Raw genomic sequence first — 12,991 nt, 5'->3', positions numbered from 1 at the left:
ACTTTTCAAGGAATGAAAACATGGGAAACGAAAGAAAGTGGGCGAAAATGTTTTTATGTTCATCCAGAATTTCCATATGATTTTAGTGATAAAGGAAGAAAAAGTTTTATTTTATAATATCGGTAGAATTTTTCTTATAGTTATCAAGTCGTTCTTAAGGACGAAGTTATAGGATTATTAGTTTTTCTTCAATTTTATCAAAACTTAAGAATATAATCAACTATTGGGTAATATCCGATATATACTGATATATACTCAAACAAAAAAGTCTTCAATTTATCTAATAATTTTAATTAGATAATTTTAAAATTTTCTTGTATTGCTGATATCCATTATTTAATTCCATTCCACCATATAATGCACTGAAAAAATTCCATATCATCCATTTTATTATTTAAATTGCATGATTTACTTCGTTTTAGAATTTCATAATTTTTATCGATATTTATTTTTTGATAATAACTAAAAAGTATATATCTTTGTTACAACTTTATCTAAAAGCTTTATTAAGTTTTATCATGATTATTATGTTTATTTATCATGATTAGAAATTATATTTTATATTTGTAGATAATATAACAGACTCATATATTCTTGATCCATTTTGATGACCTGATCTACATAAAAAATAAAAAAATACGACTAATGATCGCTTTTTCCATAAATAAAAATAATAAAAAGCTGGAGAATGGGATTCTTAAATAGATTTATAAGCTAATAAGTAATAATTGAGATTGAGATTGAGATTGGGAGTCTCTTTCTTCAGTTCTTCTGATCGCTGTGGGGACTTCTCTTCTCGTATTTGGGTTATATCTAAACCAGCTCCACCACCTACATCCGGCACCACCATCGATCTTCACGTCTACTGTCACTCTTCCGCATTTCTATGAAATACAAACCATCAACATCAAATCCAGCAAGATCAGCCTTCGCATCTTAAATGGATTCACAGCTCAAAGACTTATCTTCAAAACCCCAATCTCCCACTTCTCAACCCAATCTCAAAGACGCTTCTGATAATGACGATCTCCCCCTCCTCAGCCCCACCACCGCCACCACCACCACCACCACCACCGATGACGACAAATCTGACTCCTCCACACCCCGCCCCAGCATCGAAGAGCTCGAGAAGAAATACGCCGCTTATGTCCGACACGATGTGTATGGCACCATGGGCTGTGGAGAGCTACCCTGGCCGGAGAAGGTTTTGTTAGGAATTGCGCTCGTTACGCTCCTCCCTCTGCGGGTGGTGTTGGCGACGACGGTGGTTGTGCTGTATTACTTGATCTGTAGGGTTTGTACTCTGTTTATGGCACCAAATCGGGAAGACGAACAGGAGGATTACGCTCACATGGGTGGGTGGAGGAGAACTGTTCTCTATTGGTCTGGAAGGGTTCTTTCTAGGATTATGCTTTTCGCGTTCGGATTTTATTGGATTCAGGAGACTTGCAGGAATCCAAAAATCAATGGAAGCATCAACAATGAGGTAGCTTAATTTCTGGTGTATATATATAGCATGCAGTAAAACATGTGCTTCCAGTTTACCATCTTTGTTAATCGCTTCTTAAGGTAATTTGGGGATATGCAAATTGTGTCATAGAAGTCCCTGTCATGGCTCCTCGAGTTCATGATTTCTATCTTTCATTCCTGAATTAGGAACATCATTAGCAAGGGCACTTTATATGTCTAACATTCTTAATTGTGTGTGCTTACTGATAGTATATAACAATTATAGTTTAAACATGATATTGTAAACACAGTTGTTTTTGTAGTTCAAATTGGCATTTGGTTACCTTGATTCCTTTCAATGGTCAGGTGGATTTGAATGAGCAATCTGAGGAAGAAGATGAACGACCTGGAGTAATCATATCAAATCATGTTTCACATTTGGATATTTTGTACCATATGTCTTCCTCATTTCCAAGTTTTGTTGCCAAGGTTTGTCTACTTTTTGATTTTTTAGATCCAAAAAGTTATATTTCCATTTAAGTTTGTGGTAATATAAACTGAATTGTTTGGTTTGTTTCTTATCATTGCTGAAGAGATCAGTGGGCAAGCTTCCTCTGGTTGGCCTTATAAGGTTGGTTTGAATCCCATCCATATTTTCATTTGTTATCTGTTAAAAAAAACATCCCTTCAATGCTGATTTTTCGTTTGCTATTCTCCTTATTTAAAAAAAATGATAAAGCAAGGAAAGAGTTGGGTATCTAATTTCTATTAAGAACATTTATCCATAAATTTTTATGGGAATGAAGTTGTTGTTTTCTAGCTTCTTGTATGGTTTATACATTTGTTATCCATTGCTTTATAATTACAATTTTTTGTTTTTTCAGCAAGTGTCTTGGTTGTGTATATGTCCAGAGGGAGTCTAAATCATCAAATACAAAGGGCGTTTCAGGTATATTTAAATGTTTTTCTACATTTTTTCTTAAATGTAATTTCTGTTTCATTTTTTTAAAACTTTGTTACTTGCAGCTGTGGTGAACGAGAGAATTCAAGAAGCCCATGAAAATAAGTCTGCACCCATGATGATGCTTTTTCCAGGTTATTATATTCTATATGTAATCATTGTTTCTCATTTTCAAATTTGTATCAAGTAAAATCCTTCTTTAAATGCTAAAAATACTTGTATTGAGGTGTATAATTTCTTCTGTATTTCTGAAGCGTAGGATTTTTTTTTTATTCACATGTTAGCTGCAGAATTATTAATTTTTGATCCCACCCACCTGTATCTAATTATCTTTGTTTTTGTTTATACAGAAGGAACAACTACAAACGGGGATTATATACTTCCATTTAAAACTGGTGCATTTTTGGCTAAAGCTCCTGTTCTTCCTGTTATTTTGAAATATCCTTATGAAAGATTTAGCCCTGCCTGGGATTCCATATCTGGGGTGAGTGTTTAAAATTTAAATGCTGATCTGTCTTCTAAAAGGGCGTTTTGGTCCGCAAACAATTCCATGTTAGGGGAGGGTGGAAGGAATTTAATTCCGTTATACCTTTTTTTAACAATGAGTGAATTCATAGAATGTTGAAATGTATTTGATGAAGGGAGTTTGTGAATCCCAAAACCCGGGATTGGAATGGAATTGAATTCCAATTTATTTGTCGAATTTTCAGGTGCGGCATGTGATTTTGCTGTTATGTCAATTTGTAAATAAAATGTCGGTGACACGGTTGCCAGTTTATTACCCCTCACAACAAGAGAAGGACAATCCTAAATTATATGCCGAAAATGTTCGCAGATTGATGGCTCGTGAGGTATTATAATATACACATATGCTTTCATTTTCATTTTATAATTTATAATGACAATAATAATTGCTATTATTATTATTATTATGTTGGTTGTGCAGGGTAACTTAATAATGTCAGATATTGGTTTGGCAGAGAAACGTGTATATCATGCAGCTCTCAATGGTAGGCTAACTGTTTTGCATGAGAAAGACGATTGATTCCCCTCCCCTCCCTTCCAAAAACCCACCATAACTTAGTTCGCTTTGTTTAAGTTGTACAGTTTGAAAAAACACAACAATCACTAAATATTACATGTTTCCCGCGTGTAATGTACGTTATCAATCTTAAGAAAATCTAAATCTATCAATAAAGTGTGTGTTGTTTCACCATTATTTAAACTATATATTACTTATTATACAACACTACCCAAATCTCATCAGATCGTCGTGTTGATGGAAAAGCTACATATACACTCTTACCTCAATTAATCTGAACCATCTCTTTTGTGTTGATGCAGGTTTGTTTTTTCAACGGTAGATTCAGACTCGTACATACTTTTTTATTATTTAAAACAAAATTAGTGAAACTTTCGGACAAATTCTTTGGAATACGTATCTCTCTTAAGTAAAACGTTAGTTGTATTGTATTATGTTATCTGTAGAGATTGATATTTATTATCCTTGGTTTGATATGTATTAAGATTAGATTGGGAGCCTCAGATCATATAAGCACATTGGTTCTCTACTAGTGCAATCAATAAACACATTGGTTCTCCTAAAACTTATATAGGTAGTTTGATTACAAATACACAACTAATTAACGATCAAACCGCCTTTTTTTTAGAAGAAAAAAACCGAATCTAATTATCATTGTGCACACGAGTTGTTGCTAGAACGTCTCAATTCCCAAGGTGGCAAGCACCCTTTCAAAGGCGACTGCAAAAGCAAAGAAGATGTTGACAAGTGTCTCTGCCTTGATGAAACCGATGCCAGGCAACTAAAACTACTGCTTCTTAGCCTTCGCATCTCACTCTCACCCTCACCCTCACCCTGGTATGGTAAGCATCGTGGATCGTGTTGCACTGTAGACACTTTTAGTGCTTCTGGTAGTACACAGCTAAAAGCTGAACCTGTACACATGACTTAATTTGGTAAGCTGTATGACAACTAATACCCAATGTGTAAACATGTATGTTCAAATAAAATGTTGTGTCCATAGACAACTGTTTAATCAACTATTTGAATGGGTAAAGTCATTTTACCATTTTACTATTTCTGTTTAAAAGTGTAAGGTACATCATCAATTGAGCAAAAAATTGAAGTATCATATTTGATGTAAAATAAAAAAAAAGAAAATTCACTAGCCAAAAAAGACAAAACCGAAAAGACATTACAGTTATACATACAATAGGAATATTAACATAAAAATATGTTACTATTATAGGATCAACCTCCATCCATAAGTTTTTTAAAATTTATTTATTTATTTATTTACTCTTATCACATGATATAAGTAACCAAGCAACGGAGTACAAATACACTTCATGTTATTTTGCATTCAATACATTTTTTATTGTAAAGATTTAAAGAAATAATACCCAATGATAAAACAAGATGATCTCAAGTAAAGATTTAAAGAAATAATACCCAATTTAGCGAGTCGATTAACCCATTTAGGGATTTGCTTTCCAGTCAACTTGTAGCAAATATCATTGCAAAAATGGTTGCAGTTTTTGACAATTAGATGATACGTGTCACCATTGTAGTTTGCAGCATGATGCTCCATGAACTCTCGAACCTCACTAGGGTTCAAACATGTAGTCCCGATTAATATCGACCTCCTAAATTTAAACCCCGGGCATTGTCTTGGCTCAACCTCAAACACACCACTAGTCGGATAGTCATGAGCTCCAAATGCATATTCCACACCATGAACTATATCATAATTGGCTTATTCAGTACACCTGACTTAATACAGAAAGAACGACTTAATACAGAAAAGCATACCTTCTACACCAGAGTGGAAGATGCCAAAACCAGCCCAATAAGCATAGCCATTCATGGGTGTGAGGTCATAGACATTGAGATAAACGGGTGTGTTTCCGGGCCCATATTCGGCTTTTATTTTTGGGAAAAAACAAAAACGGGTGGCGGATTTTCCTTTTAAACGAAGTGGCACGATGGATTTCAGTCCTTTCTTTGTTACAAATTTCATGGTGCAGCTTCTAAATAACATCCTACATGGAAAAAATATATATATGACTAAAAACAATATCTTTCAAGCCAGCTATACTTAATTTATTGTTCCATTTAGTAGCTGGAAAAATAGTTTATTCATAATAAGTAATAACATCTTTGAGTTGACTTTGACTTTTTTGTGGCAAATGCATACACACACAAAGAGAGTGGGAGCCCATGAATGGAATCGAAACTTATAAGTTATGAGTTATTATAAAGTTATATGTACTTGTTACATGTCAATTAATAAGAAAAGTTTTGTTGTTGTGTATGAACATTTTAAGTTTTTAACCTTATATTCAAAGATGGATAGTTGGTGAGTGTTATAAAACTACCCATGTGCATCAAGAGAAGAGCATAACATATGACACATTGACAACTCTAATATCATAAATTAACACTGCGGATATCTGAATTTCCTTATGTTAACCGAAGGAGTGAGTTTCTAAAGAAGATAAAAAAATAAATGGATTCTGTTTTGATAGGTACATGAGCCAAAAAAAATGAATCAGTGCAGATGTACTATTGTACCAAGTGAAAGCAATTTGAAAAGGCTCTGTCAAATGGAAGGGTACCACAATGATAATAACTAAATGCTGTTCAGAAAGATTGTTTATTTCTATCTTCCTCATCACAAATGCACAAGGATCGAAGTCTTTATTTTTACCTTTTTTTTTTTCTTTGAGATTACAACTACTAACAATTTCATACACAGAATTCTCATTTGACATTTTCGCCTACAAAATTCAGAGAACCAGAAAAAGCACAGAGAGAACGTATGATTGAGTATCAACAACTACTTCTAGCACTCACAAGGAAAATCCCTACGAACATTGCCCCAAAAAACACTCAAAGAAATAAAGAAGAAAAAAGAACACACGAGGTGCTTGTGAAGGTCAAAAAGGGAAACGGAATACGCATGTCAAGTTTTACACAACACACAACACACAAATTTTCGCGAGCATATATAGTAACGGATAATCATAAAATTGAAGTGAATAGCATCTAATAGCATACATTATCTCTAAAAACCGTTTCGATTTGACAAAGTCTACTCCCAGATTCTGATTTGTAGGCTTAAAATGTCGATAATTGGAACAAAATCATCACGGAGGACGTAAAACTTGCTGCATTTGGATTAATTCGGTTTAGGTATACGAAAAATTATCAAATTATATCAGATCTTGTGACGAACTCACAGATATAACATAAATCAAGCATACGCAAAAATCCACAGATCAGAGCCTCGGAGGGATGAAACTAACAACAGAAGTCGAAACATCGAAAATGAAATCATCGCGTAACATATAAACCTTATCTAAAACAAGCAGTAACATGAATTAGGTAATTAAGAAGGCAAAAAATTGTAATTGGGAGAAGAATCTCAAAAACATGACGGAAGAAAACTAAAACTTACAGAGTAGAAGAACAAACGCCATTGGGAAATGCAAAGAACAACAGGATTGATCAGCACAAGGAGCCAATTTCTGTCAAGATTTGTGAGGTGAAAGAATCGATAATTGGATGAAAATTCAGAAAACCGAAGCCTTTGAGCTAATTCACACACACAAGTGTGTGTAAGAGAGAGAGAGAGAGAGAGAGAGAGAGAGAGAGAGAGCAAAAGGGAGACTGGCAGTAAGGACACCCTAACCCCCTCCCTCTCACTCTCTCATCAACCAATATATAACCATAAATACAACAACACTTTATTTGATTTCATTTTGTTAACATCCACTGCAGGACATTAGTATAATTAGTAATTAAATATTTAAAGTAAATTCTAAGAAAAACAAAACAAAATGGCGAAATAACATAAGTGCATATTTTAATTTGATTAATGTTTGGAAAAATGGTTAAAACTTAGAAATTTAAAAATTAATTTGGATATGTTTGTATGGACCATCAAGAATTTATTCATGTTTAATTGTCAATTTTATTAATGGAATCTGACCCATGAATCCAAATCTGACTCACAAACCCGTCAAACTGTGAAGTCATATAAATAAATGGATTGGCTAGTCATATATGAGTTGATGTTCCAAACCCGCCAACCTGTAACCTGTGTATTTAAATGGATCGTGTTTGGGTTGCCCACCAACCCGCGACACGTCAACCCGAACACGATACGATTATCAGACCTACGTTTATTTCTTTATTATAGTATTCTACTTTTATTATTTTTTTTATCATGTGTTTTTCAATTTTTTATGATTGCCTCTTCGGAAAATTTTATGTTATGATGACAACCACTAATAACGTATCTCACCCGCATTAAGATTTGCAACCTCTTAATTATACAAACACCATTATACAATGGTTATAGGTAGGGATGAGCAAAGGAACCGACACGGCTGGAACTGACTGGAACCGGACCTGACCCGGGAACCAAAGTCGGCCGAAATTAAGAACCGAACCGGACCATTGGTTCTACAGGTTCCCGGTTCCTACTGGTTCTTGTCGTATCTTCAATGTTGGAACCAGTCATCGAGAAATAGCAACATACAGTTCTGGTTTTTGCCAGTTCTACTAGTTCCGGTTCCTGGTTCCAAAAATCCACAAGAATATCGTCCCGGTATCGGCCAGACTGATTCCATCGGGTTCCGTTCCGGTACCAGTTCCAGTTCCAATACAGGTTCAGGTCAGTTCCCCGGTCCAAATATTCATTCCTATTTATAGGTTTGATACCAATTATTGATTTGAAAATGCTTCGTTTTCTTTAAAAAAAAGATTATAATAAAATGGAGATCATTAAATTGATGGTATTGTTTGATTTAATTTATGTTTTAATGGGGGAATGACGGAGATAACAGTGCGTGATTTGGAGAATAAAGAAGAATAGTTATTTAGTTGATGGAAGAGTATGTTTTGATTTAATTTATGAATCATTAATGTTTAATGTGATTAATTTCTAAAATGGAAATGTAATATGTGTATTAAAGGGTAAACATACATTGATTGTACATGATGTAGTAAGTATGGTACCTCTTAAATGTCATGAAATGTCTAAAATGTTTTATATAATAGTAAAGATATACCAAGAAATGTATTTGAATTAAAGATTATGGAAAAAAATCAAATAATTATATTTTTTATAATAAAATAAGGACAAAATTCTGTTATAACATCTTTTACTTTTTTAAGATAAAACTCAATAATTTGTTATACAAAATTTCCATCTTGATCATTCGTACATATTATTGTCGGTTTAGCATGTAAAACTGATGAGATGATTCTTTTAATGATGGCAATTGGACTCTGTTATTTGAAAAAATTAGACCAAATCCAATATAGTGGGTTTATTCAAAATTGGTAAGGAGTAGAGTTTTGAAAGTTGGTCTCATCCCATTGAACAATCAACTTTCTAAAATTGTACTAGTTGTTTTTGGATCAAGTATCTACAATCGAACCAAGGTTTTGAACCAAATCTAAACATCTGAGCCAAGTAAGTTATCCACCTAGGTTTTCTATTTTTTGTTTCCTCGGCGTCATAATCAAGTGTTTTTTATTCTGAATCGTAAGGTCCAATATAATGGTTTCAGACTTGAACGTACTCTAGGTTTTTCCATTATGTTTTACAATTTACTTACATAACAATAGGTTTTTTATGGTTTTTTTCCAATAAAGTAATGTGGGTAATTATATTGATAATGGAAATAGTGACAATGAAAGTCAATTGTCATTAGATGTTACACTTTGTAGGGGTATGGACTACACTCAAAAAGATGATTTTATCAATATATGTGACGATAAGAAGTTGGTTACTTCATGTATTCATATTGTTGATGTATTCATATTATTAGGCATGAGGAAAAACCAGTTGGTCCATTAATTATAAAAGATGGAGAAATAAACATGCTTGATGCTGATGAAGAAAGAATTGGAATTGGCTTTATTATCCTTAATCCAATTACTTAATGGAATCTCATGAAGCCAATTGAAAGAGAAACATGTGAGAGCCCTAAATAACTAAAGTGTGTTTTGAAAAAAAATTGTTGTGACAAATAAGTATCATCTCAAATTTTCAAGATCTGTAATTCAAAGGCTACAAGTTAAGTATGAAGAATAAGAAGAGGAGAATAATTGTGTATTTGGTCCACATGCCTTATAGATAAAAGTCAAAAATATTTCCAAATAAAGAAGATTATAGGGGCAACATATGTATTAGAAGTTATAACTTAGGGTTAGTTGTGAACCCATATTGGATTGCAAAACAATACATGAAGGAATTGATTGTAAAGTGTTTGGTTTTTATTCAAAAATAGTCTAATTATAGTGTCAAATTCAACATAATTAGCAACAGAAGCATTTTATAATTTGAATAAGCTAAATCATGTTAACCCACCAAGGATCATTTTTAAAAGATTAGAAAGATTAAAACATAACCAAATGAAAGAAGAAGTTTTCAACATTTTATGGTTTTGGTTCCTTTTGTCAATTATAAAGTTGATGAAGATGACATTATAACTCAAGAAAAAGTCTTATATAATGTACCCACAAAAAAACCCTACTAAAACCTGTTATTCTTCACTTGTATTAAGTTGTTCTTAATCCTTTAATACATATACTAAAATATGCTTAAAGAAGAAGCAACTCAATCAACCAAGATCATGCACCAAAAAAATAAAACTTGGAAAAGGAAAAACAACCTCTTGTTCTCGGGAACTGGGAAGAAAAGAAGAAGAGAAGAAGTAAGTGAAACAACTAGCTCATCATGCTTTCAATCCCCTTTCTTTTGCGTATCCAAGCATGTACAATGTCAATACAATAAAGCATAAAGGTGAAATCCTTTCTTACATGCATGGGTGAAGTAATAAACAATTCAAATTAACGTATCACAGTCATGAGGAAGCTAACTTTTTGTGGTCAATGAGACAAGGTTTCAATTGCCCATTACTTTATCCATAACTAGCTAGTTGGATGAAAACTTAATGGTTACTCAAAGTGACCAAAATGTTATGCATAATATTAATATTCATACCATATGATATTAAGCTAGTTTTGTTTTCTTTTATTATTATTTCCTAGAAACAATAATTCACAATGCGTGATAAAATATTATTTTCATAAAATAATGTTTATAGAATTAAATACAAGTGTTTATATTTACTAATAATCAAAATTAATCTAATAAAAAATCAATTAGTAGTAACTTGCTATAAGGTGTGACCCTATATGATCATATGTCATTTGCAATATCATTCTATAATGACTCTTTGGCATATAAGATATTTTTATCTCCCACTTGCATAAAACTTATGATAGATTGATATAGACAGTGTTGAACATCTAGCAACATTTCACTGCCCCCGGTAACACACAACGAAGATTGTCATTCATCAACATCCAATTCCCAGAAGCTCAAAGCTCTAATTGTTGTATAAGGTAAGTTTATCAGTTATCCTTTTGAGTACATAAGCCTCTTGTATACTTCACACCATACTTGTAAATTATTTTTATAAATGACCGTTTAAGGAACAACATTTAACCATATCAAATCATAACACTCCCTACACTTAAGTCCCACTATATATCTCAGGTGTAAGGGTACACAAATAGTAACTTTTAATTAAATATCACTCATAAAAGTGATCTATAAGGTGACCTTGATGTGGTTATGTTTAGTATGATTTCTCTGACAAGTACCTATGAATTTTGGTTACAACCACTTGCCTACTTTCATCTGGTGAGAGTCAATCAATCCGATTCATATTAGTCTTAATTCATAATTGCTCCCACATTTATAACCGACTATGAACTTTTAGAATAATGATATTATTCATGGATTAAACATGTTAATATAGAACACAACAAGTATTCATGTGATGATAATATCCCAATATATCAAAACCATATAATAGTTGTTGCCTTAATGCTCCAATATCCAAGTACTAACTTCAAATCAAAATCTCATTTTAGAATAATGAAGTCTTATAGGTGAAGTGTGACCATTCATACTTAACTTACAAGAAAGACTCTTTTAATGGGTCTGACAAAATTTAAATTGTGTGAATTTCAAGAATACTATCATCTTCATATTTGACTTTACCCAAGTAGAGTTAAATATCTTGGAGAATATGATTGGTGTTCTGATGTGACATAGAGTCTCTTAGCTTGATTAAGTATACTCTTAAAGTCATAAAATATTTCTAGGTTATCCCTGGATGGAAGGACTCAACCTAGTTTTTCAATGACTTAGTTCATCTAATCATATTCGATTTCAACTTCCGAAGTATCAGTGTATTCTTATTTAGTAGACTGTGCAATTATGTTTTGGTTGGACCTTATTCAAACAAAACATACACTCCGTTCCATAATAAAGTTACAATCCAATTATAATTAATAATTATATATATATATATATATATATATATACACACACATACACACACACAAGGCATGTCTTATGGTCGTCCTAAGGACAAACCTGTGTGGCCATGGATTGTGTAAGAAGGTGAGGTTTAGATGAAGTTGTTAATGTTAATATGTCAACTAAAGATGAGAGGTTGTAAAAACAACTTGATTATCAATTTGAAGTTAAATTATCACGTTAAAAAGGACAAAGGTGGTCAGGAGCATGCTATGATAACAGACAAGTAAAATCAATCAGTTACCTTGTTAAATTATAAATACATATACCAACCAAATGAAAGAAAACCCACAAACATGAAGGTAGGAGTTGAGAATTGAAAGAAAACAAAATGTCACAAAGCATGAACCTTATTCAACAATTATTATTTTATGAGAGCTGTAAATATTTACAAGTGTTTCAACAAATCGGAAATGGGATATAACTAAAGAGATAGTTTAAAATGAAAGCTTACCTCTTCAACCTGGTATACATCTCCAAATATTCTTTCACCTTGGGGCAACGAATGTTAATAAACATAACAGTAGAACTGAAACATTGGTCGTTTCTAATTTTGTACAATATTGTTTTTAAGACCAATCTGGAGTTCAATGGTTTTGATAAAGTTACGTTTATTTTCCTTGGCATCATTAGTGATCGGAGGAATGGCTTCTCAATTGTCATAGAGATTCACTTTAAAGCTTACTATGAAGAAAAAGATTAAAAAAATTCCAGTTGAATTATTTGGTAATTAGGTGAAATACCTTAAACTACTACTATAATGGTGATCACTCTTATTGACAAAGTTGTTAAATTGAAATTATGGAACCTTTTGGAATTTGAGATAAGATAACATTAAAGTCATGCTTAAAATAAAATGTTTATAAAGCCCAACCAAATTTCACAAGATTTTTGTAAGAATCAAGAAAGGGTTTATATTTTGCAAAGCAACATTATCAATTGCCTATGCTCCAGAATATTCCAAATTTGTTGACATTACTTTCACTAAAAGTTTATATGACCCACATAATTCTTACACAATCCTGTTAAAGGAAAAAGCAAAGTAATTATTAGATAGTCGCAAAAATACTTTAACATGTACACACATAACATATGCCTCACGATTGTTAAGTTTTGTTGCCTTAGACTTCACTTCTGCATAGACATAAAA

The 12,991-nt window shown here is 32.6% G+C and overlaps 2 protein-coding genes across 4 annotated transcripts; one reads left to right on the top strand and one right to left on the bottom strand.

Annotated features, from left to right (window-relative positions):
* The first annotated feature begins 717 nt into the window (after window positions 1-717).
* On the top strand, window positions 718-3,955 carry LOC145016652 (Phospholipid/glycerol acyltransferase family protein). 2 transcript variants are annotated; one of them, XM_078974956.1, is made up of 9 exons: window positions 718-1,486; window positions 1,816-1,938; window positions 2,043-2,080; window positions 2,334-2,398; window positions 2,476-2,544; window positions 2,761-2,894; window positions 3,121-3,261; window positions 3,357-3,420; window positions 3,755-3,955. In XM_078974956.1, exons 1-9 carry the CDS (start codon window positions 941-943, stop codon window positions 3,772-3,774), a joined length of 1,200 nt encoding a protein of 399 aa, XP_078831082.1. In that variant the 5' UTR covers window positions 718-940; the 3' UTR covers window positions 3,775-3,955. The 2 variants fall into 2 exon arrangements, with proteins under 2 accessions (XP_078831082.1, XP_078831036.1); XM_078974910.1 differs by lacking the exon at window positions 3,755-3,955 and having other exon boundaries at window positions 3,357-3,629.
* A 2-nt stretch (window positions 3,956-3,957) lies between these two features.
* On the bottom strand, window positions 3,958-7,154 carry LOC145016761 (deSI-like protein At4g17486). 2 transcript variants are annotated; one of them, XM_078974998.1, is made up of 5 exons: window positions 6,892-7,154; window positions 6,492-6,792; window positions 5,244-5,473; window positions 4,884-5,171; window positions 3,958-4,366 (listed from the first exon to the last, which is right to left on the bottom strand). In XM_078974998.1, coding segments are annotated over exons 2-5 (783 nt in total). In that variant the 5' UTR covers window positions 6,494-6,792; window positions 6,892-7,154; the 3' UTR covers window positions 3,958-4,103. The 2 variants fall into 2 exon arrangements, with proteins under 2 accessions (XP_078831124.1, XP_078831152.1); XM_078975026.1 differs by lacking the exon at window positions 6,492-6,792 and having other exon boundaries at window positions 6,892-7,153.
* Between the last annotated feature and the right edge of the window lie 5,837 nt (window positions 7,155-12,991).

Source organism: Lactuca saligna, chromosome 1 (genome assembly GCF_052625555.1).
Source record: "Lactuca saligna cultivar CGN05327 chromosome 1, ASM5262555v1, whole genome shotgun sequence".
NCBI lineage: Eukaryota > Viridiplantae > Streptophyta > Magnoliopsida > Asterales > Asteraceae > Lactuca > Lactuca saligna.
Note: the sequence above shows the minus strand (reverse complement) of the source record. Positions and strands in the feature narration are given on the sequence as shown.